This window comes from Hermetia illucens, chromosome 2 (assembly GCF_905115235.1).
Source record: "Hermetia illucens chromosome 2, iHerIll2.2.curated.20191125, whole genome shotgun sequence".
NCBI lineage: Eukaryota > Metazoa > Arthropoda > Insecta > Diptera > Stratiomyidae > Hermetia > Hermetia illucens.
In genome coordinates, this window is record NC_051850.1 from 70,524,612 (window position 1) to 70,549,817 (window position 25,206).

Below are 25,206 nucleotides of genomic sequence, written 5' to 3' on the forward strand. Positions count from 1 at the left end.
GAGGTACAAATTGCCTTCATCCAGATCGAGCAGGCGGCGCAAGATCTTGGGCTGCACATCAATGAAGGCAAGACAAAATATATGGTGGCAACGTCAGCACCGAAAACCAACCAACCAACAACATCAAACCGCACTGGTAAACGGGAAGAATAAAGATAGGAGAATACAACTTTGAGACCGTTGATAATTTCTCCTATCTAGGGTGGAAAATCACAACCGATAACAGTTACAATAATGAAATCCGCGTACGGGTGTTGTCAGCCAACAGAGCCTATTTCAGCTTACAAAGACTGTTCCGTTCGAAACGTCTCACCATAGGGTCAAAGCTCTAACTGTACAAGACAATGATCTTGCCAGTCCTCATGTATTCCGCGGAGACTTGGGTTCTTAGTAAAAAAAATTTAGAACTCTTGGCTGCGGTCGAGAGAAGAATCCTCCGAAGAATTTTTGGCTCCCTACATTAGGATGGACGTTTCCGTAGCCTAGATAATTATGAGCGATACAATGACCGTCTGGTTGTGGATAAAATCCGGCTCAATAGGTTACGGTGGGCGGGTCACTTAATCCGTATGGATGAAGATGATCCCACCCGAAAAATCTATCTATGATAGAAAAAGAAGGCGAGGCAGACTCTGCCTAAGATGAAGCGATGGCGTAGGTCAGGACGCCACACAGCTTTTGGGGATATCGAATTGGTGGACCTCGGCGCAAAACCGGGATGTCTGGAGTTCCTTATTGAGGCAGGCCTAGACTGGATGTTGTTGCGCCGTTGATGATGATGATGATGAATATAGGCTCGAATCACTATCTCATTGAAATGGTACTCCGGGCCCGAATAAAAACACCACCTAGAATTCCCTGACAATCAGGCGGGAGTTAGCATTGAAGCCATCCACAACACAGACCTCTGTAACACCTATAAGGGATAAATGGATGATGCAATAACTGAAGTCAGCAGAGGTCCTGGAGAAGAAAAATCGACAAATGATCTTCACCGTCAATGATATTGGAGCGATGGGTTGAATATTTTAATAACCTGCTCAACAACCAGAATATCGGTGAGTTATAGTTCTCGCCAGACAACAGTTAAATACTGCCACCACCAAGTAATATATAGAAGAAACAGTCCAAGCAATTCAACGGCTTAAAAATCGCAAGTCGCCAGGAGCCAACGGAATTACAGTAAGCGATTCATCAACTGATACTCAAAATGTGGGACAGCGTATAAATACCTGACAATTAACAACGAGGCATTATCTGTCCCATACATAAACAAGTCGTGATACCAGAGGCCGGTCGCTTCGGACATAAAGATTTTGTGTTCATTTGATGTGGGGAGATTCTTGAGAGTTCAGCCGAACGCAGCAGACGTCTTTGGACAGCAGCAGAGTGGTAAAAGTTTTTGAGAATTTTTAATTACAAATTTATTTTCTTTTTACAGGAGTGGTTATCTTTTAGGTACCCTTTAGTGCTAGCCGCTGCGAAAATTGAGATAGAGGAGCAGCGGAAGCAGAACGAGGGTCTGACAGCCCTCATTAAAAGCTTGCAGGAGTCAATAGACCTGCAAAACAGAGAGAAGAAAGAAAACGGCAAGCGTTTGCGTATCGAGAGTCCACAAGTGTCGGACTCTTTTGAAAGAACTGTATTTAACACAAATTGAGTTAGCCAGATGGGAATAGAGCGTTATTTACTAAGCATTCAAATAGATGCGATATAAAAAATAAATTCGAAAAAGCACCTTTATTTATTTATACTCGGTTGATGATTGTTGTACGATTACGTTGCACTTAATTTGTATATTGTTAGGACTTTGCAGATTCCATGTGTACATTGTTAAGCATTTGCACACTTGGTTTATATATTATGTAAGCTTACTTGAAAAGTCAGGCAAATTCGGTAGCAACATTTTCATTTAAACAACTTGTAAGTACCTTGATTGCACTACAAACTGTTATAGAAGCTTAGCATATTTAAGGTAGTAGCACAAGGTGACGATTTTGAAAAATCTTGTTTTTTCTTTACATATTTCGTAAGTATAATCTATTGAATATATACCGTCAAAATCTAAGATTGAAATTTAAGATATTTTTAAAGTTTTAGTACAAAGAATGGAGCACGCAATAGTAGGTGTAGAAATGGAAATTAGTCGGCAGCAGCTACTTCAATCGCCCCTCTTACATAATATACTTGATCCTATATTGTTATAGTCAACTGGTTAAGATCTAGGCATCATTTAAAAATATATAGTATTGGAAAATAAGAAGTCGACACAGTATACCAGAAAGAATTTTGTAACATCTCGTTACTAATTTTTGTTAGGAAAAAAATATTGACAAAACTTTAAACGTGTTTTATTTGAAACCACGTTTTCAAAATTTCAGGGAAGTACTCACAAAGACACAAACATCAAAAATATTTAATTTTCTAAAAATAAATAAATTGTTGAAAATTTAACATTGCAACGATTTTGATATTAAGGCAGGCCTAGACCAGATACCGGTTATTGCACCGTTGATGATGAAGGTGAAATAATAATAATAATCGTTGGCGCAACAATCCATATTGGATCAGGGCCTTGAAGTGTGTTAGAGCACTTTATTCAAGACCCTAACGGTACAGTACACTGTAGGAGGCAATGTGGTTAGCATTGCGCTCGCCCGAGATTATTACCCTGATTTGACTGTCAGGTACTCATTCACAGCTGAGTCGACTGGTATCCGACGATGATGAAAACTACATTAAAAATTACTGAAAATTTCTAATTAACTGCAGAGCGGCTTTAAATATACAAACTGACCGCTGATCTATCATTAATGTTGTGTTTTAGAAATAATTGATGCTTATGAAGATCCGAATGTCAACATCTCCCTCCTTCTTGCTGTACACGGTCGGTACTCGCACCCCTCGACGTCTAAATACGAAACTCAATTTATAACACCACTGTGGCATGCCCATGCCATTCCATCCGAACACAGAAATTTCTATGTAAATACGATTAAAGTCCCTCGCTCAATTTATTTTTGCTTATAACAGCGATTAAAACTGAGTTTGTCGTTTTAAACTCGATACTTTCGAGGAACATAACCTTAAGAACAAATACTTAAGAACCAAAAGAATTTAGGTTATGCAAGTTTATAAAGAAGGCAAATTAAGCGGTTGGCGAAGTAGGTTATTCAATAATTCGACGGTCAATTAATCAAAATATTGATTTCTATAGCTACTAAATACTTACATTGACAATTTGGATAATTGAAATATCCATGTTTGCATCTCTCACATTTCTCTCCACCAAAACTTCCTGAACATGTGCAGTTTCCAGACACCTGATCGCAGTTGCGGCTGGCAGATCCGAGTTCGTTGCACCCACAAGCTTTCAGAAATACAGGTCAATGCGGCCAATTTTAGTGACATGTTAATCATTTACCTTTGCACTCAGGATACCCATAAAATCCTTCAGCGCAGGCCTTACAATAATGTCCCGCGAAATTCTCCTTACAGGGGCATTTGCCATCAGTTGCTGCACAGTGATCGCCAATTGTTCCATTTAAATTACACTCGCACTCTCGGCAATTAGGATATCCAAAATAACCGTACGCGCAAGAATCGCAATTCGGGGGTTGGTATTCTATACGGCATTCGCAACGACCTGATTCCTCTTCGCAATTTCCCGTTGAATAGAAAAAATCACAGTCACATGCTAGAATTGTTCAATATTAAATTTCTGATAAGTTTGTAAAAAAAATGATTTACGTGCACAAACGTCAGTCTCATTCCAATGCTTCCCGTACGGTCGATAAAATTTATCTTTGCATTTATTGCAATTTATTCCTTCTGTGTTGTGCCTACATTCTTGGCATACACCGCCACCTTCATAATTTCCATGTATATCCAAAGACAAGCCTTTTTCGTCTATCTCGTTGTCGTATATGCAATGGTCCGAATGACCGAAGCAATTGCAAGCTGTGAACAACATCATATTAGTAAAAAACCAATAAGAAGATAATCCCAGCACTCACGTTCACATTGGAATGGCTGAGCGTTAGTATTCTGCCGCCATTTTTTCTGTTCAAATCCAGGACAACATTCATTACATTGAATCCCACATGTTCTATGTTGGCATCGGCACGCTAAAAGCCGCCTGGAGCTCTTAGGATCTAGAACATCGCACGTATCTGCATGACCATTGCACATACACCGACCACCAATTGAAATATCTTTGATTGAATAGAAATACTACAAAGAAAAAAGGGATTAGCTACAAACCAAATTAAATATAATGTTGACATCCAAGTTCACAACAGATAAATAATTTAGGTTCTTTTGCCTGAACTTTTTTAATTGGATATGCACGGTACTTGGAACCGTGATATCCCGCAGAAAATGTAATTTAAACGCGTTTGTAAAGGTATACGGCGCTTGAAACCGCTGCCTTTTTTGCAGATCAGAAAGTGATTTTCACTTTCAACACGTATTCCAATCGAGACGTGAGAGAATTTTATTTTACGAATTCTATTGTTATATATTATTAATGATAATAAAATAATAAAAAATGCAACAGATATTAAGTGCTGAGTTTATGACTTATACCGAACATCCATTTATTTTTGTTGTACAATTGAATCAAACTATGGTTCCGAGGAATAATTTGGGTTTGGCATGTCTGCGGTGAATCCTCGGCTAACAGATTCATTTCACAGCAAGCAAATTAGCCATCTACATTGTATATGAGGCTGGCTCTTTCACATAAAAAGGTTTATGGTCCAATGATGTCACATGGACTTAACTCCTCTGTACTCAACGTGAAATATACGTTTCGATGTTTAGTGGCAGCTATCAAGTTGGTGAATGGTATCGGAACTAAGTTGAATAAATCGAACTTTCTTCTGTCAGCTAGCCAACTGAAAATAGTACATAATTCTTGATAAATCGTCCTATGGTCTTCATTTGGGGGTATAGCACATTATCCTCTTCTATGGGAAGATGTGTTAGATAAATTAGCCTTGATGATTTTGAAATTCTCCCAGAGTTGATGTGGCGACCGGAGCAATGGGCTCATAGTTCCTTGGTGGGCATTGATCAGTATGTTGATTATCGTTGTTTGACAATTTGTCCTGTGGCGCGCTAATTTACAGAATCGTCGTAATGCTATTGTTCCGTTGATCAATGAAGTTATTTATTTCCAATATGCTGACAAATCGTAGTACACTATGATTACCCATTCATCCAGTATCCAATATCGTGAGGGGTTGTTTTGCAATTCGTACACATGTATGTACATAACTACAAGCGTTGTTGATTGTAAGCCGAATTGCAATTGACTCACAGAGTAAGTGAATATAAATATTGCTATTTAAGAAACCATCATCAACGGCGCAACAACTGGTATCCGGTCTAGGCCTGCGTTAATAAGGAACTCCAGATATACCGGTTTTGCGCCGGGGTCCACCAATTCGATATCCCTAAAAGCTGTCTGGCGTCCTGACTTACGCCATCGCTCTATCTTAGGCAGGGTCTGCCTCGTCTTCTTTTTCTACCATAGAAATTGCCCTTATAGACTTTCCGAGCTGGATCATCCTCATCCATACGGATTAAGTGACCCGACCACCGTAACCTATTGAGCCGGATTTTATCCACAACCAGACGGTCATGATATCGCTCATAGATTTCGTCGTTATCTAGGCTATGGAATCGTTCATCCTCATGTAGGGGGCCAAAAATTCTTCGGAGGATTCTTCTCTCGAACGCGGCCAAGAGTTCTAAATTTTTTTTACTAAGAACCCAAGTCTCCGAGGAATACATGAGGACTGGCAAGATCATTGTCTTATACAGTTAGAGCTTTGACCCTATGGTGAGACGTTTCGAGCGGAACAGTTTTTGTAAGCTGAAATAGGAGGCAATAGGAGGCAATGTGGTCAGTATTGCGCTTCGTATGTAGCATTATGTATATGCACGTACTGGGTGAGTCCATTGCCCACCCATACATCTAATACAGAATATCTGAAGCAGATATTTGTCCGACACACACCATCTGCCTGTCTGATGTCCAATACAGGCACAGACATTGAACTGACACAACCACAGAAGAAGAAGAATGTCTTTGCTTTGCAATTCTTCAGGCAAAGAAAATATCTATTTCGTATTCGTACTCGTAAATACGAATACGTTTGTATTCATTTTCTGATGTGAGAACACGGCCGCATTCGCATTCACTTGTGTAAATACCAAAATATTCACTTTTTCAAATACGAATATATTCGTATTCCAATAGGAGCACGATTCCTTGAGTTCCAATAGGAGCACAAAATCAGCTGGTTGCGTTGTCGGAAAAAATCTTCCTACAATGCCCTCGTCGACTAATCAATCTTCTTAGTGTGCCTTTTAAGGCCTCTGTTGACAAATTAGAGGTTAATTCCAGGTGCACTGCCTTCTGCGAAGAAGAATACCGCAATGTATGTCTTCTATGGTCCTTTCCGTCTGACTTGGGAGTAGTAGTATATTGTACTGCAGAAATCAACACCAGTATCGATAAATGGTCGTGCTGACTATACTCTTGAGGCAAGTAAGTTACCAATCATTTGGCTGAACAAGCTTGGATTAGCCCGCGTGCAATTGAGGCACTTGTGAACGATGAATCATGATAGTGTCTTGCCCTTCAGTGGCCAGAAAATATGACTTGTTAACAGGTTAAGGCCTTGGAGGCCAACATGGAAAGGATTCTTATGTATGTCTTCCATGATCATCCTTTTGATGTGCTGCCCTTGCGCTCGATTTCATCTTCCTCAATCGAATTAGTATAAGCAGCTGGCAGTCCTTGTTCTTTACCATGCAGAAACATGGTCTGAAAAACCATAAGAGGCAATCCGTTAATTTAGACATTGGTCTAGTTAGAACATCGGCCGGGTTCATCTTGGCACTGACATGCCGCCTTTGTGATAGCTGGGAAAGCTCATAAATGACGATGATTCTATTGGCTACGAATTTGTGAAAGGCGGAAGATTGTGACTGAATCCAAAATAAGACAATCCGGGAGTCTGTCCAGTAAAAAGTTGGAGTCTTAGATATATATAAAGGAAAAGATAGGATGTGGAAAATCCCACAAAAGATAAAAATGTGTAGTAGAAACGTTGTAAACCTAAGAAGAAATTTGTATCTGATTTAGTATTAAAATTGTACTCGAGAAAGAACCAAGTTTTTTCTTTCGAAACGAAGATCGAAAACCGATCTTTTAAGTGCATCTCCAGAGCATCAGTTGGAATTTGCTGTCTGTTGGACAGAGTTCGATTTGCCGATACATTTTCTCAATGTCCGCCGTGATCACGTATCTAGGCTGTCCGAATCGAAGTAAAATGGTGAAGAGTTACTCCTGAATAGTGGGACCGGTCATCAATATGTCATTGAGTGCGACGTTGGACGTGGTTTTAGCCGGCACATCGAAGACCACTTTGACCTTTGTTGAGGTACTGTCAGGCTTAACGACGCAATGCTGTGCTAGGTATTAGTGTGGTTGGGGAATGTCTGTAACCTCCTGCATGTGGCCTAGTTTCAAATATCCATCCGTGAATTTGATGTACTCTTGCCTTAGTTCAAGTTGACGTGTTAGCTTGCGCTCAAGCGCATAGAACATCCATGCCCTTGGGTTCGCCTAGAGTGTCTAGATCGGTTGTGAAAAGCAATGCGACTTCGTATCATCCCTCGGTAGTTCGCTTGGTCCATTGGCCAAAATGTACCCCTCATTGTTTTTCACTTGGCGAGAGGTGGTGTATTGCGGGGAATGCTGTCTAGACTCCAGAAACGTTCCATTGCATTGCTGCTGGTTGCACCATCGATTGCGCCTGCCCCAATCCAACGTAACATGGTGTTTTGAAAGTTGGTGAGGTTGCCTCCCAGCTTAATTTGTCCGATTGATAGAAGCTGGTAATAGAATTCTACACTGAGAAGCAAGTCCAGCCGATCAGGCCTGTAGAAGTAAGGGTCTGCGAACTGAATGTGTTTGGAATTTTTGCACGTGCTCACATCGAATTTTTGATCTGGAATGTAAAATAGCTCAACAATTAACCTGAGTACAATCAGTACCTTGTAAATTGACAAGTACCGTAGAGTTTTTGTTGTCAGTCAGTCAGTTCCTTCATTTCCTTCCTGGTGTTGTTCCTCAGTTTAGTGCTTGGTATTGATGGCTCGGGTTTCCGATCATGAGGTGATTTCGATGGGGCGTTATCCTGGCTGTTCGCCAGTTGCAGCAGGGCATTGTGTCTTTTGGCATAGAGTTTGCAAGCCCCCTTTGGACAGCTCTTATCGGTATGAGCAGGTTGAAGACAGTTAACGGATCTAGAATGTTTCTGAATTAATTCCAGTCCATCTACTGGTGTCAGCTTGAGGAAGCACTTGCAGGAGAAAACTGGATGGGTGACATCGAGTTTATGAAGCTCGAAAAATCAGGTACAACTGACGTTAATGGCCTTGTTGTAGACGGTCATTTTTCGTCACTACTCGTTGGCTTTGTCACCGAATGCGCCCCATGCTTGAAACTGGGTTTCCAAAAATGCCAGAAACTCCGTAGATGGTAGCTTCGGTGGATGCGTCAGGGATTGTTCAAACAATGTATGTGTAGTCGTCGAGCTTCCGTATTAGCAAGTGCAGTAAAAGGGAGTCCAAAGTATCCGTAGGGATTCCGATATTTTCTAACCCCTTCAAACACCCCCGGGTCGTCATCACCTTGCTACTTGTTGCCGTCTCCGTGTCATGAGATGGTTGTACTGTAAGGTAGTTTTCCTCAGTCAACGGTAGATGTTTTACCAAGTTCTTTTCTTCACCGGTCAGATTGGCGCGTAAGTACCACAGTTTTTTGGAGGCAGGTTCCCCGGTCAGGTTAAAGAGGACGCATGATAGGGCATCCACTTGTCATAGACCGTTGTTGATGTCGAGTGGTCTTAAGAGTGATCCTGCTGCTTTTATTTGGCCTCGTACATTGATCAGGGTCAGCCTAGTCAGTCTTATCAATTTCGTCGGGATACCGAATTCTCTCATGGCCCTGTACAGTTTCACCCTGGCTATGCTATCATAGGCGACTTTAAAGTCGATGAAAAAATGGTGCAACTGATGTCCATATTACAACAGTGTTGATTTGCCTGGAGTGAAGCCTCTTTGGTATAGGCCAATGATGTTCTGAGCGTATGGGACTATCCGGCCTAGCAAGATAGCGGAGAATATCTTATAGATGGTACTCAGCAACGTGATACCTCTATAATTGCTGCACTGTGTGATATCTCCCTTTTTATGTATGAAACAGATAATGCCTCGTTGCCAGTCGTCAGGCATTGATTCGCTGTTCCACACCTTCAGCACAAGTTAACGAACTACTTGGTGTAACTGCTCGCCTCCATATTTAACCAATTCGGCTGTAATTCCATCGGCTCCTGGCAACTTATGATTTTTAAGCCGATGAATTGCACGTACTGTTTCCTCTATACTTTGTCTCGGCAGGATGAACATCGAGGTGTGTAAGGCTGCATCCTGCTTTGGCTGACTACGAAACTTACTCCGAGCAGATCGTTTACTGGATGGCCGCTTTAATATATGGTGTAGCAACTCTTCCCCAGGAAACCGGTCCCTGTCCAATGCATCTCCTGCAATGCTGTTACATCAGTCCTATATTGGAACAAGACAGGATAATTTCGGAAAATAAATCGTGGAACTGACACCAGATTAAGTAGCTTCATTTTGATGCTGATGGTGGTGATTTCTGCTTGCTTTAGTTGTGTTGACGCACATGCTCCCCGTCTTTCTAGTTAATCAGACAGTATTGTGCTCGCTCTCAGAACCCTACCTTGGCAATCCAAAAACGTCGATGTAGCGCTTGAATTTGCTTCCAATTGGCCATTGTCTGGTGTTGAATTTCCTAAAACGACCTCGATTGTGAGGGAAGTGGTTTTTCTAATGTTTGAAGAATGTGGTCCAGGTGGGTCTGGACTGCATTGAGCTGCCTCAACGGGTGACTTATGGGGTTGCTACTAGATCTTTTATCTTGGAGGATAATCGCTTGATTTGACTCTGAAACACTTCCTGATACTGATTTTATAACGTCATGATGCAACTATAGTAGTCGCTGGCGAAGTAGTGATTGCCTTTGTACATCAAGAAGTTGCTTGATTTCAGTGGCCTCAAATCCCTCTGCTGCGGTTACGCTGAATTCTTATTATCATTCGTGATTATGCGCTGAATCTCCTTTGCAGCGGTCTTTTGACTGCGAACTAGTTGATCCATGATGGAATTAGTACAAGGACACGATGTTCTTCCTCGTCCTGTCACGGTCGCTAATGTATATAGTGAGGCTTTTTCAACTGAACTTTTTTAATTGAATATGCACGATATTTGGAACCGTGATATCCCGCAGAAAATGTAACTTGAACGCGTTGGTAAAGGTATAAGACACTTGAAAACGGTACCTTTTTCGCAAATCAGAAAATGAAAATGAAAGAAACACGTATTCCAATCGAAACGTGAATGAATTTTATTTTATGAATTCTATTCTTATATATTATTAATGATAAAACAAAAGTTGCATTTTATAATAAAGGTTGAAATGGATCACATTCGCTATTGTCAGCAATCGATGTACTCAATGCACGATATCGATAGATTTGGGTTAGAAGTGCTGGCGCAATAACGCATGCTGTGCAAAAAACATAAACCAGAACAGTCTCTGTACTCTTGTCTTTTTAATACACCGCTATAATGATGGAGTCATTTGTTTCTGTCCAAACACAACATTTTATAAGGTTGCCAAATTTAACATTTGGGAAGTCTAGTCTTAGGTATCCAATATATTACACTTATATGAAAAGCAGTTTTTTGTCTGGATTTTAAGTATATATGAAGATATGCTATGCAACATCAAAGTAATAACCGTCGCTAGCTATATGACTCAAATTTTCATTTTTTCTTAGGAATTGAATTGCTGCTCCAAAAGTCCATGTTAACTATATAGTGGCCAATATCTCTTAATCGGAGCACAGCGCATCCACCAACCCCTTCTTTTCTATGTCATTTGATTCAAGGGCGACCCACTAATCGGCTACTCTGGTTAATTGGACTCCATTGTGTGGCACAGCACCAGCAATCTACCTGGCGCCTTTCTTTAAAATGTGACTTGCCCTTCACTACCTTTTCCGTCTAATCAACACATCTGCCTCAGGTCACCGATGAATTTTAGACAAAACGGCTGAGGCGGATCTAATGCCTCGAGTGACATCAAGCTCGGTATCGCTATCGGTAAAAAAAACCTACCAAGATAGATAAATTAATCAACACCCTCTACGTTCTGCCCAATAATGCATATAGGAAAAGTAGGTCCTCGCACTCAGACTGAGAACCTTGGTTTTGTCGAGGTTTGTCTTCAGTTCGACTAAACTTGCTTCTCTTCCCAAACCCAGAGCCAGTTGGAAAAAGTCCATGATTCAACGAGAGAATCAATTGAATTCCTGCGGACAAAGCAACGCGGAGAATGTCACATAAGAAGGAGTAGTATCGGTGGCACAATACAATCTCGTTGGAACCCGCTTTGAATTTCAAATTCTTCTTCTAGTCACTGGGGCTCAGATCTCCCGGAGTTACGGGTAAGCCAAAGAAGCAGCTCTACAGAGACAGCCTGAGCTGCGATGAACAGTTCCGCGGGAGACAGTCAAGCCGTCTATGGTAGACTATTTATGGTGAATCCATGAAGTTGAGTAAAATTTTCCAGCCCCAACACTTCATGAGCCTAGTCTATTCTTCACGTTTTTCCTTCAATGCCCGTTTAAAATTGATTAGTTGTTAGTAGCGATGTGAAGGTACTGATTCGCTTGCTTCTAGCAGCTCAATATATACGTCATCTGGATGACATAGCGGTTAAAAAGCTAGAAAATCCCAACAGAAATTCACGGTTCACGGTCTCCAATACCGCAAGACGCCGTTCATTTTCTCTTAAAGTCGGCCAACACTCGGGAACTATAGAGAGCGAAAACGTGGACAACATTGCGGTAAATTTTAGAATTGAGACGTTCGTTGCTAAATCGAACACACAGAGCCCCAGCTGTGGAACGCCACTTCAATCAGGTTGCGCTAATGCGTGAAGCAATTTCATAGCGCACCATCCATCCACCATTGGCTGATAGCTAAACCGCTTATTTCTAGGCAGATCGTTTCCGTTTCATTCAGATTCATTTTGAATCTGTTGCATGGGGCGATCATTTCATTTTCGAACAAGTTGTTCGAGATTATCTTTACTATTGACCCTAGGAAAACATCATCTGCATAAAGCAGTATATAGGGTGGTGGACGTTGGATGTGACTGTATATCGATATCAGTCCAATCGATTTAAAATTAGCTTATCTCTAATGCAAATATTGCCACAACCAAGTATTAAAGAAACAGTCCGTGTCATTTATGGGCTTAAAAATCAATCGAATTGGTTAAATATAGAGGCGATCAACTGCATCAAACAGTTCATCAACTTATGCTCAAGGTCAAGTTGCTGAGTACCATCTATAAGATATTCTCCGCTATCTTGCTAGGTCAGATAACTCCAAATGCCCAGCAAATCATCGGTCCATTTCAAAAAGGCTTCACTCCAGGCAAATAAGAAACAGATCAGACTTTCTCTTTGTCGCAAGCGATCGTTTTCGAGGATGCCTATGATAGCGTAGCTATAGTAAAACTATACACGGCCATGAGAGAATTCAATATACCAAGAAAATTGATAAGTCTGACAAGGCTGCTAGCGAGGCGAGGCGAGTTAAAAGCAGCTGGATCACTCTCGAGACCTTTCATCATCAACAACCTAGCTCTGGAAAAAGTGATCCGCGATGCTGGTATAAATGGAGGGATGTTTGCGTGTTCTCTGATGTCGAAAAAACAATAGCTAAAATAACCCGGGAACACATCAAGGAACATCTTGAGAGCTTGATCGACAAGGAGCAGGCTGGTTTCCGCTCTAGATCCACCTATATTGACCACATAAACAACCCTCGGGTCACTTTAGATGATTTGACTCGGGTACTCATTCACAGCTGAGTCGACTGGTATCCGACGTCAAATTACGATACAAATCCCACTGCCACCAGTGAGATTTGAACCGCGACCTTCCGTACGATAGCCTTGTGCTCTAACCACTCAGCTATCCGGACACACGGACACGGACATATGATGGCGCAAAATGTCAAAATGCTCCGACATCCGACATGCTCCATGACATCTTTCCTCAAACACTCCAACTACCCTGATGGCATCTGTCTGCTCATTCACCTGGACATGAACTTTGGTCAAATGGCTTTTGATTTGAAAAGAGGGGCAAGTACAGTTGAACTGAAGATAAACACCAACAACACCAAGGTACTCAGTCTCAGTTATGATGTGAAAAGTCATTGCTCAAAGCTTCAGACACTTTTGGTACTTAACAGTAGTACAATCCTGAAGCGAGGCAGCATAGTCCCTCGCACGCCCATCTAAACCACGTCCACCAGTTTTCACCATGGGCTTCGAGTAATAGCTGTTGTTTGTATATAAATTTTTTATACACTTCTTGCATATCGATGAACTGCATTTTTTTATCACTACGATGTCTGAACTTTTCATACTCAATTCCAGAATCGGTAATTACGGAATTTTGCTGATTCTAGCAAACACAAAATTAAAATAAAATTCGAGTCGAGGATAGGAAAAGGGTATCTCTTAGTTCTTACACTGGACAGATAGGTCTTTAGTTGGTTCCAAGCCGATTCTGACCTTCTTTAGGATAGAGTTCTGCTGGCTTCATGCTAGAAACTCTATTTTAGGAAAGGCATAGCAACTCAAGTTGGCCCTGAGCCGAGGGTAGTTACTGCGCTTTCGTCCAATGGACCTCGTGTGCTTATCAGCCGGGAGTTCTAGCACATTTCATAGTTAGATTTTGGCCCACTACAGATTGTACATATAGATTTGTATACCACCAACCAAAAATTAATAGAAAATATTAATAAAGAACTATCTTCTAGATAATGTTCTTCTTTTCATTTGGTCTAGGAGTAGTGACAGATGAGACTGGGGGCTACCCGTACGAGTATACATGTCAGAGCAGCTAGCAGAAAACCTTAAATGTATTGCTATACTTTGGGAAAGAGGTCCCAAGGTGCATGGTGGCAGTACATAACATTAACATTTTGGCGTAGCCGGTAGTGCTTCATGCATTACCAATTTGGTGAGATTGGGGAAGCTCAGCAGTGCTCTAACACATAAGAGCTTGAAAATCCTCAACACGTATCATTGCCATCTTCCTCACAAGGTAGTTGGACAGCTGACATAGTCAATTTAACTCCAACACTTTTGTGGAAAACGCGGTGCTTGTTTAAAAATTTATTTCGAGAACCGGACATATCAGAGAAGACATTAATGAAAACCATTGAGAGGGTGGATACGTAAAGTCTTAACCTCCAAAAACATGAACTTTTAGACCAATATTAAAGCAAACACGGACCCGTATGTCAACCACATCTACCAGTATCAGGGAGGAGCAGTCACCGAGCCGACTACGCAGTGGGACCATCTTAGTAGGAACAGTAGTAAATAAGAATGATCTAACGTATTCCGATTGGGAAACATTAAATAGACATTTTGAACAGCCACAGCTGCAAAGACAGCAAAAAGTTACTGAAATTGGGGAAGTCGTCGAAAAATTTAGAGCAGATTTATTGGCATTTGAGCAATCCTCTTTCTCCCTCGAGACCAATAATAGTACTACAAAAAACATCAGTTTAGCTGAAAATAGTTTTAGTGTGAGTAATTGTATGCAAGTTTTCGAAGTAATAACCATGACTACTAGTTCAGAGCAACAATCTTTCCAAATTTGTAGTAGCAACAATTTTGTTGAAGTGCCTAATTTGGTCAGCCAGTTAAATCCCATATTATCCGGGCAAGAATCACCAACGTGCCATCATAAGTTAAACGCTCTCCTCGGATGCTGCAAAAGTGTGTGGGCTTGTTTAACACCGAATCAACAAACAATATTCAATCAATTACTGCCCACTCGACTTAGGGGTGAGGATCAATTACTTGTGAACAGCCAGCCGTCGACCTTTGAAGTGACCGAGAAGTTACTGGCTAGAAAATGGGTATGCAAAATCCACTAAATATCTAGCAAGCCAACAGTGCCTAATTGAACTTGACAAATGTCCAAGTAGAAGAGGTACAGGCAGGGAACAATCAGAAAAACAGGAAATATAATATGTGCTTTTTGTCACAAAAAGGGGAATACATTACGACGAATGCTTCAAGCGAAAAACACCATATTGTACTATATGTAAAAAGTACAATCATGATGTTCAAATTTGTAGTAGACAAGATAGTGGCTCTAGAAATAACAGAAGAGAGCGAACACAACAAGATAAACTTCCTGAAGCAGCAACAACTGGACCTCCGACAGAAAAAATGAGTTGTTATTTCTGTGGACGTTTAGGACATTTGGTGAAAGATTGCGAATTTAAAGCAAAGTGGGAATCCCGGCATCAGGAAGACTCCCAAAGGTTGGGTTAAAATCCCCAAATGCGACCGACAAAAATAGCATAGGAGGGTATACCGGTGCATCGTGTAAGACAATTTCATTGGTCCGGGTCCCTCTGAACGTAGGGGCACGGAGAGGTGGAGTTGGTCGTTGAAACGGCGCAGAAGTATAATACAGGAGGAATCGTTAAGGCTAGGGACCGAAATAAATTAAACCGAAGCTTGTATTTTACAAACCCCATTTGGGAAAGACGAAACTTTAAGCAAATGCGGGACAACATTAAAACTACACACGGGAATGCCGAGTGTGTACTAAAAATGGATCAAGGACAGATATGGACACGAACGAATCTGAAGCCAAAACTTAGAAGGGATTCTTCTACTGTCGAGACTCCAGTCGGGCAGCCGATTCCTCGCAAGGAATTGAAGATACGCTAACCGCAGAACTGGGGTCAGTGTTATTAGAAAGCTGTATAGGACGTCAGGGGGGCAGTTAGAGGTCTGACTACCCAGAGGAAAGACGCGGAATGACAACGAACAAGTAAGAGACAAACGAGAGTGTAATACAATAGAGATAAAATTAAAAGAGCCAATGAGAGTACCGCCGCGTATTCAGGCGTTGGTCAGGGTACCGGTATACTTGGCTCTAGACACCCTCTGTCTGGAACAAGAGATAAGTAGCGGTGTCTATTACCCGGGCAACCGCAGAAGTAGCCATCCCAGTCGTGAATAGTACAGACACTGAGGGTAAATTAAAAAATATAGTATTACTAACCGACCCGCTTGTAAGGTATCATGTATACATACTCGAAAATGGGCGCAGTCCACCTTGGTCAACTATTCACAGTCGATGGCCTCCAACAGAACAGAGAACAAGCAAGGTTGGCCAGCTAAGAAACGAGTTGAAGGCGACCGATTGAGTAAAGAGGAGGAAATTTCTATTAGAAAATTATGTAAGGAATATCATGAAATATTCCACTTGAAGGGAGATAAGTTAACCGATACAACGGACATAAGCCATCAAATTCCTTTGGTGCAGGATCAGGCACCTATTAACCAAAAATGTTATCGATTGCCGCAGGTATATCAGTATAGACGACCAATTGGTCGAAATGCTAGAAAATGGACTAGTCCAATCAAGTAAGAGTCCATGGAATTCACCACTATTGGTGGTCGCGAAGAAATATGGGCCTAACGGAGAAAAGAAATGGAGAGTAGTGGTCGATTTTCGTAAACTAACCATAAGAGACTCTTTCCTCTTCCCCGAATTGAGGACATAGTGGACCAGTTAGGACATTCACGGTATTTCTCCACACTAGACTAGCAGATACAATTAAGTATTAGTGCACCTGAATGATCGGGCCAAGACTGCTTTTAGTACGGATGACGGCTCCAGCAGCATTCCAAAGGCTAATGAATTTCGTTCTTACTGGACTACAGGGCCTGGAATGTTTCGTCTATCTACATGACATAGTAATTTATGGCAAAAACCTAGAAGACCACAATCAGATGTTATGAGCTGTGTTCGACAGATTGAGAAAAAGTAACTTGAAATTACACTCTGAGAAATGTAAATTCCTGTGCAAGGAAGTAGTGTACCTAGGACATGTCTATTCAGAAAAAGGAGCAAGACCAGATGCGTTAGTAGCAAGCATTGAAGACTTCCCACGGCCCGCGAAAGTAAAACACGTCCAATCGTTTCTGGGATTAGTCAACTATTACCGGAAGTTCATTCCAGACTTCTCAAAAATTGTCCGACCGCTTACAAACTACCCCGTAAGGATGTTAAGTTCACATAGAACATAGGAGAAATGCCAGCTGGCATTTGATATCATTAAATCAGCACTGGCGGTCAAAGGGTAGTATAGTGTAAAATACTGTAAACTTATCCACTTTATCATTGCCTACTATGTAATATTTTCTCTAAAATACTGTAAATTCATATGTACCGGCCTACTAAGTATAGGTAAAAATGTATAAAATAGGAAATATAAATTAAAAATACGTAGTTCGTTGGAACTATCAAACTCAAGCTTAACGTGTTTTATTCTGTGGAGTCCAAGCAATTTGCTGCTCCCAAAATTTACACTGCTTGACTAGATCATTGTGGAGTTCAGGCAATTGCTGCTCCCATAGCTGGTTAGTCTGGAGTTTTGGCATTTAGCTGCTCCGACTAACCATAATCTAATCTAGAAAGAAAGAAGAGTAAGGTGTTGCCAAGTGGACTGGCAACAATCACATAAGGTGGCACATAACAGGGATTACCAAGTGGACTGGCAACAACCACATAAGGTGGCACATCACATGGCGACCGTGACAGTCTAAAGACTTCGTACATAAGTAACAGTCTAAAGACTTCTGCTTACTAGCGTTTCTACTATTGTGAAAATTTGAAAATCAAGGTCGTGTAAATGAACGACATTGGGGAAAAGTTCGACCAGCTTTACCAGAAAATCTGGCGATTGCTCAAAAAACCAGAGCGAAACAATGGAGGCATAACACTATATAAAGTTGGAGAGCAACCACCACGCTGGAAGCCGTCAGAATCAACACCGACAACTACGGTTGATGATAAACTTGCGGGACCTCGACGCCTTACCATTGAAGAATATAAGAAACGAACGAAACGACTATCCAATAATGTATCTGTCAGCGCTAAAGGAGGACGAAGAAGAGAACTCCAGCGGCAGTTCATAAAATATAAACGGTTAGAGCAAATCGCAGCTACACCAGAAGAGAACAACAAGTATAAATATTTAATAACCAAAGTTAAAAAAGAAATAAATTATTTAAAAAAAATGCAAAAAAAAAATAATAAAGTTAATCAGTAAAATAATATAAAAAAATGTTTGTTCCAAATTAGAATTAGTTTAATAAATGTAATAGTAATAAATAATAAATGATTTTTGTTTGTTTGTTCCAAATAATGTTAGTATTTGTATAACATGATTGAAAGCACGACAATATAACAATATAAAAGTAGATGTCTGAAAATGTTATTCTTTGCTTTTTCTAAATGGACAAATTAGAATCTCTAAAAGAGAAACTTCAAATTACACTAATAAATCTACGGAAAAGTGTAAATCGTCCTTACAGTGAAAAAACTATACGCGAAAAACGCGAATTAATTGAACAAACACTAATAGACGCAAAGTCGACTGAACAAAATATACGAACAGACGTTAAAACAGCAACTCTAATAAAAAGAGTTTGCAAGGAAATACAGCAACTATCTGCTGAAATACTTTCAATATTAGACAAACAACAATTAGGGAACATGGCTTTCGACATTAAAACAGCCACAGCTTTAGTCAAATACTTTGACGGAAACCCAGAGGAAACAGAATCCTTCATTGAGTCAGTTTCACTATTGAACGAACTCACACCAGTAGAACACAAAGGTATTCTACTTAAATTTGTGAAAACCCGGATAACCGGCAAAGCCAAATACACGGTATCCGAGGAATTAAACACAATAACTAAACTAACCGATAAACTGAGAGTAAAATTCTCTATAAAAATATCGTCTGATGCCGTTCTGGCACAACTTAAAAGTTGTAAACAGGGAAATACCAAATTAACTGATTTTACAAATAAAATAGAGGACTTGTCAAGACAATTGACAAGAGCCTTTGTATCAGAAAAAGTCGCAGAGGGCGAAACTGCAGAGAAATTAGCCGAAAAATTTGCAATGCAAACAATAGCGGAAAATGTTTCGAACAGCGAAACCTCATTAATTTTGCGTGCCGGTAATCTTACAAATCTATCCGACACAATTGCAAAGGCAATTGCAGTCGATAAACCAAGTCCCAAAAATATCTATCATTACAAAACTAACAGAAGAGGTAACAATCGCAATAATAACTTCAATAACCAAAACAGACGTAATAATCAAAATTTTAATAATACCGCAAATAGAAATTCATATGAAAATTTTAACAGAAACAATACTCCAAATAGAAACCAAAATTATAACCGCAACCAAAATAACAGGTTCAGAAATAATAACAACAATTACCGAAGACCCTTCTGGAACAACAGTAACAACCGACAAAATATAAACCATTTGAGTTCGGGGGAATCCCAACCCCCTCAGTCGGTACTAGAAACCAACCAAAATCGGTTGGGGGGAAATCAATAAGAAAGGTCACATTCCATACTATAAATCCATCACTCACAAGCTTTGTACGAGCTTTCGTTGACATGTGCAACACAACATGTACCTTTATAATAGACACAGGAGCTGACATTTCTATATTTAAACGGGGAAAAATTGACAATAATCAAATATACTATCCAAATAACACATGCACAATACAGGGCATTACTGGGGTACAAAAAGAATCAATTGGTGCAACAAAAACCCATATAAAATTCGATAGTACTCTTTCAATTGAGCACACATTCCAAATAGTTGCTAATGACTTTCCACTAGACGCAGATGCGATTCTAGGTTTAGACTTCCTTACTAAACATAGGGCAATAATCGACTATGACACCTGGATATTGACAATTAATATCAATAATATTCTTCATGAAATTCCAATTCTAGATGGTCCTACACGGAACACAATCTTAATCCCGCCCAGATGCGAAGTAATACGCAAACTAAACAATCAATTCTCAAACGACATAGTTATACCCGGACAAGAAATACAACCCGGAATATTCTTAGCAGGATCAATTATTTCTCCTCAAAACCCACTAGTTAAAATCCTAAACACCACTTCAAATACAGTAAAAATCAAAAACCTCAACCCTCAATGGGAACACCTTTCGGATTATTCTGTATACAACAATACCGATAAATTCCATAACACACAAAGAATGCAAAAATTGTTAAATACATTGGACGTAGAACACGTACCAGAATATGCAATAAAAGACCTTAAAACACTATGCCGAGAATTCGCGGATATTTTTAATATGGAAAATGAGCCATTAACCACCAACAACTTTTATAGCCAACATATCCAGTTGAGTGATAACTCAGCGGTATACACAAAAAATTACCGTATACCTGAAGCCCACAAAACAGAAATAAATCGTCAAGTCAAACAAATGTTGGACGACGGTATCATTGAGCACTCAACATCGCATTTCAACTCACCTATACTACTAGTCCCTAAAAAATCATCAACAGGAGATAAGAAATGGCGTTTGGTAGTTGATTTTCGTAATCTTAACAAAAAAGTGGTAGCAGATAAATTCCCACTTCCCAGAATAGATGAAATTCTTGACCAAATGGGTCGAGCCAAATATTTTTCCACTTTAGATTTACTATCTGGATTTCATCAAATACCTCTAAAACAATCATCGCGAAAATACACAGCTTTTTCTACAAACCAGGGACATTACCAATTTACCCGCCTACCCTTCGGACTAAATATTAGTCCCAATAGCTTTCAGAGAATGATGACCATAGCATTATCAGGTTTATCACCCGACACAGCTTTCTTATACATTGACGACATAATAGTCACTGGATGTTCGAAAAACCATCACTTAAAAAATCTAACTTCAGTATTTCAGTGCTTACGAGCCAAAAACTTAAAGTTAAACCCTGATAAGTGTAAATTCTTTCAATCAGAAGTAACATATCTCGGACATCAGATCTCTGCCGAAGGAATACAACCTGATCCTTCAAAATTCGAAGTCATTAAACAATTTCCAGTACCAAAAAACCCAGACGAAGTAAGACGATTCGTCGCATTCTGTAATTATTACAGACGTTTTGTCCCAAATTTCGCTGAAATTGCCCTACCTTTAAATCAATTGTTGCGTAAAAATGTTAAATTCGAATGGACACCACTGTGTAGCACTGCATTCGACATCCTTAAAACAATATTAATGTCCCCGCCCATACTTCAGTACCCTGATTTTAAACAACAGTTTACAATATCCACAGATGCATCCGAAAATGCATGTGGAGCAATACTATCACAGACAATAGATGGAACTGAATTGCCAATAGCTTTCGCTAGCAAAACATTCACTAAAGGTGAAAAAAATAAATCTACCATAGAAAAAGAACTAACAGCAATTCATTGGGCAATAATGTATTTCAAACCATATGTTTATGGAAGACATTTTATAGTAAGAACAGATCATAGGCCACTTATTTACTTATTTGGGATGAAAAACCCATCATCCAAACTAACACGGATGAGGCTTGATCTAGAAGAATATCAATTTGACATACAGTACATTAAAGGTAAAGAGAACATTGGCTCAGATACATTATCTAGAATAGAACTAGATATAACAGACCTGACAAACCTGAAAAATGTCTTGCAAATACAAACAAGAGCAATGACCAAAAACACAAATCAATCAAAACTCATTCACAATACTTCAGAAAACCACATTACTAGCAAAGACATGCAGCCTGATCAACTGCACGTTTTCGAGGTTTTATCACCTAATGAAGTAATGCATTTACCGGAATTGAAATTTAATATTGCGCAATATAAAAATAAAAATACTGATATAGAAATAAACGTAATACATAAAAATAAAGTCCAAATAAAGCGGTATATAAATCTAAATAATAACCAATCAATTGAACCCGCATTAGTGCAGGAACTCACAGAATTGGAAAAATATCTAAAGAATAGGTTTCAGACCAAGACTCTGAAACTATCGGCCGAAAGTGAATTATTCACTATATTAAATACAACCGCATTTAAAACGCTAGCGAATCATACTTTGAAAAATATGGATATCCAAATATACAAACCACTAATTACAATAACGGACAAATCGAAAATAATAGAAATATTGCATAACAATCACTCTACTCCAACAGCAGGACACATTGGACAGAGTAGAATGTATAAAAAACTTCGTGAAATATACAAATGGAAAAACATGAAAAAAACAATCGCTAATTATATTAAAAACTGTAGTTCATGTACAAAAAATAAACATCAAAAACAAAATAGGGAATTACTAGAGATAACAACAACACCAACCAAAGTATTCGATACCATGTCCATAGACACAGTTGGACCGTTTACCAAAACCAACCAAGGTAATAAATACGCTGTAACTATGCAGTGTGATCTGAGCAAATATGTGATAATAATACCTATTCCAAACAAGGAAGCGAACACTGTTGCAAGAGCAATTGTCCATGGATTCATATTAAACTACGGACCCATGAACAAAATAAAAACAGATCTCGGTACTGAGTACAAAAATCAAGTATTCTCAGAGATATGTAAATTGCTAAAAATAGAACAAATATTTGCAACACCAGCTCATCCTGAAACCATAGGAGCTCTAGAACGTAACCATAAGTGTCTAAACGAATACCTACGAAGTTTCGTTAACGAAAACAAAGACGATTGGGATGATTGGGTACAGTACTACTCTTTCTGTTACAACACGTCACCCAATTCCATACATGGTTACACACCATTCGAGTTAGTGTTTGGAAAAAAAGTAAATATACCCTCAGAACTCTCTAAAACAAAACCAGAACCAATATATAATTACGACTTGTACAATAATGAACTAAAATACAGATTACAAAATTCCATTAGCAAAGCCAGACAACTTCTAGAAAAAGCAAAGAAAAAGACAAAAAACCAAAATGACCCAAAATGTAACCCATTATCATTGAAAATAGGAGATCAAGTTTTGTTATCCGTCGAAAACAGACGAAAACTAGACCCATTGTATGAAGGTCCTTATAGCATAATATCAATTGACAATGTAAATTGCCTGATAAAAGACCAGAACAATAAAATATCTAAAATTCACAAAAATAGGTTAAGACGAATAAATAAATAAATAAAATAAACCAAATTGCTTTGAAATTGCATATACTGTTGAAAATACTATTATAAATATAAATATACCACCTAATTAATCAATACCAATACAATATATTACAATAAGTAGACTTTAAAAATATTACTCATTATTGTTAAAAAAAGAAAAAAAAAAAACTTCTAACTATACATAATATAAACAATAAAGAAAAAACGAATTGTCTACCGTTCCTAAAGACAATTCATTTTTTTCAAAAGGGGTAAGGTGTAAAATACTGTAAACTTATCCACTTTATCATTGCCTACTATGTAATATTTTCTCTAAAATACTGTAAATTCATATGTACCGGCCTACTAAGTATAGGTAAAAATGTATAAAATAGGAAATATAAATTAAAAATACGTAGTTCGTTGGAACTATCAAACTCAAGCTTAACGTGTTTTATTCTGTGGAGTCCAAGCAATTTGCTGCTCCCAAAATTTACACTGCTTGACTAGATCATTGTGGAGTTCAGGCAATTGCTGCTCCCATAGCTGGTTAGTCTGGAGTTTTGGCATTTAGCTGCTCCGACTAACCATAATCTAATCTAGAAAGAAAGAAGAGTAAGGTGTTGCCAAGTGGACTGGCAACAATCACATAAGGTGGCATATAACAGGGATTACCAAGTGGACTGGCAACAACCACATAAGGTGGCACATCACAATAGGTCCCAGGGCAAAACGTGGATTGGTACCCACGATGAAGCATAAAACCTGGGAAACGCCTGCTGGACCAACACTAACAGCTCTACTACCAAACCCTATCTTCACCTTCACGTGGTGATCGCTGGGAGTTCTTTCTTTATGAAAAACTGCAGAAGGATGAAGGATGAAGGCGAGTCTCCCGCGCCTAAAATCGGGACAAAATGTACCAACTGGTCTTCCAGGTTGGGGGTTGGGTAGGGCTAACAACCCTATACGGAAAACCGATGTTACGAAGCCAAGAAAGGAGCCTCGGTCAGGATGGATTTTACAACGACGAACCCGGCAACAACAACGGATTAACGATTTGCGCATTTTCTCATGGAACGTGCGCTCCATGTACAGAAATGAAGCTGATGAGTAGCTAGCCGATACCCTGTCCCAATATAAGGCTGATATAACGGCGCTACAGGAGATGCGTTGGACAGGGACCCGTTTCCTGGAGAAGAGCCGCTACACCATATTTTATAGTGGCCATCCAATGTGCCCAAACATAAGCAAACGGCTATGCACTCTGCGCTTGCCAGGCAAATTTAGAAATATAAGCTTCATTAATGTTCACGCCCCTACAGAGGAAACTGCAGGCTCGGAGAAGGATACCTTCTACGAGGCAGTAGAACGAACCCTCGAAGCCTGTCCCAGATATGATATCAAAATCGTACTTGGAAATTTCAATAGTCAAGTAGGGACGGAGCCCGTATTCAGACGAAACGTTGGCTCCCATAGTTTACATAGGGATACCAATGATAACTGATTACGCATTATCGCATTATTATAGCAGTATCACAGGAAATGGTTTTTGGAAGTACCTGATTTGCGCGGAAAGCGGTCGACAAACATACATGGGCCTCTCCAGACGGGACCACTTTTAACCAAATTGACCACGCGCTGATTGAACACCTTGATGAATGTCAGAACATATAGGGGCGCTAACATAGACTCGGACCACTATCTCGTTGGCATTGTGCTCCGAGCTCGAATTACGATACCACCTATAATCCTCTCTGACAATCAGGTGAGAGTGAATGCTGAAGCCATCCACAACACAGTCCTCCACGACACCTATAAGAGGAAAATGGATGCCGCAATAACCGCAGTTAACAAAAGTTCTGGAGATGAGGCATCAGCAAATGATCTTCACAACTACCTGAAGAACGTTATCATTGATACGACCACAAA

At 39.7% G+C, this 25,206-nt stretch overlaps 1 protein-coding gene and 1 long non-coding RNA gene across 2 annotated transcripts in view; one reads left to right on the forward strand and one right to left on the reverse strand.

Moving 5' to 3' along the window:
* Positions 1–25,206, reverse strand: part of LOC119649577 (laminin subunit alpha) — a 120,559-nt gene that overhangs the window by 35,559 nt on the left and 59,794 nt on the right. Inside the window, exons 5-8 of the mRNA XM_038051781.1 lie at positions 4,017–4,233; positions 3,751–3,960; positions 3,425–3,697; positions 3,233–3,370 (exon numbers count right to left, since the gene is read on the reverse strand). Of these exons, the coding sequence (XP_037907709.1) occupies positions 3,233–3,370; positions 3,425–3,697; positions 3,751–3,960; positions 4,017–4,233 (838 nt within the window). The remainder of the gene's footprint in view (positions 1–3,232; positions 3,371–3,424; positions 3,698–3,750; positions 3,961–4,016; positions 4,234–25,206) is intronic.
* On the forward strand, positions 1,310–2,068 carry LOC119649578. Its single transcript, XR_005249158.1, has 2 exons — positions 1,310–1,392; positions 1,459–2,068. It is a non-coding gene; the product is annotated as an uncharacterized LOC119649578 (long non-coding RNA).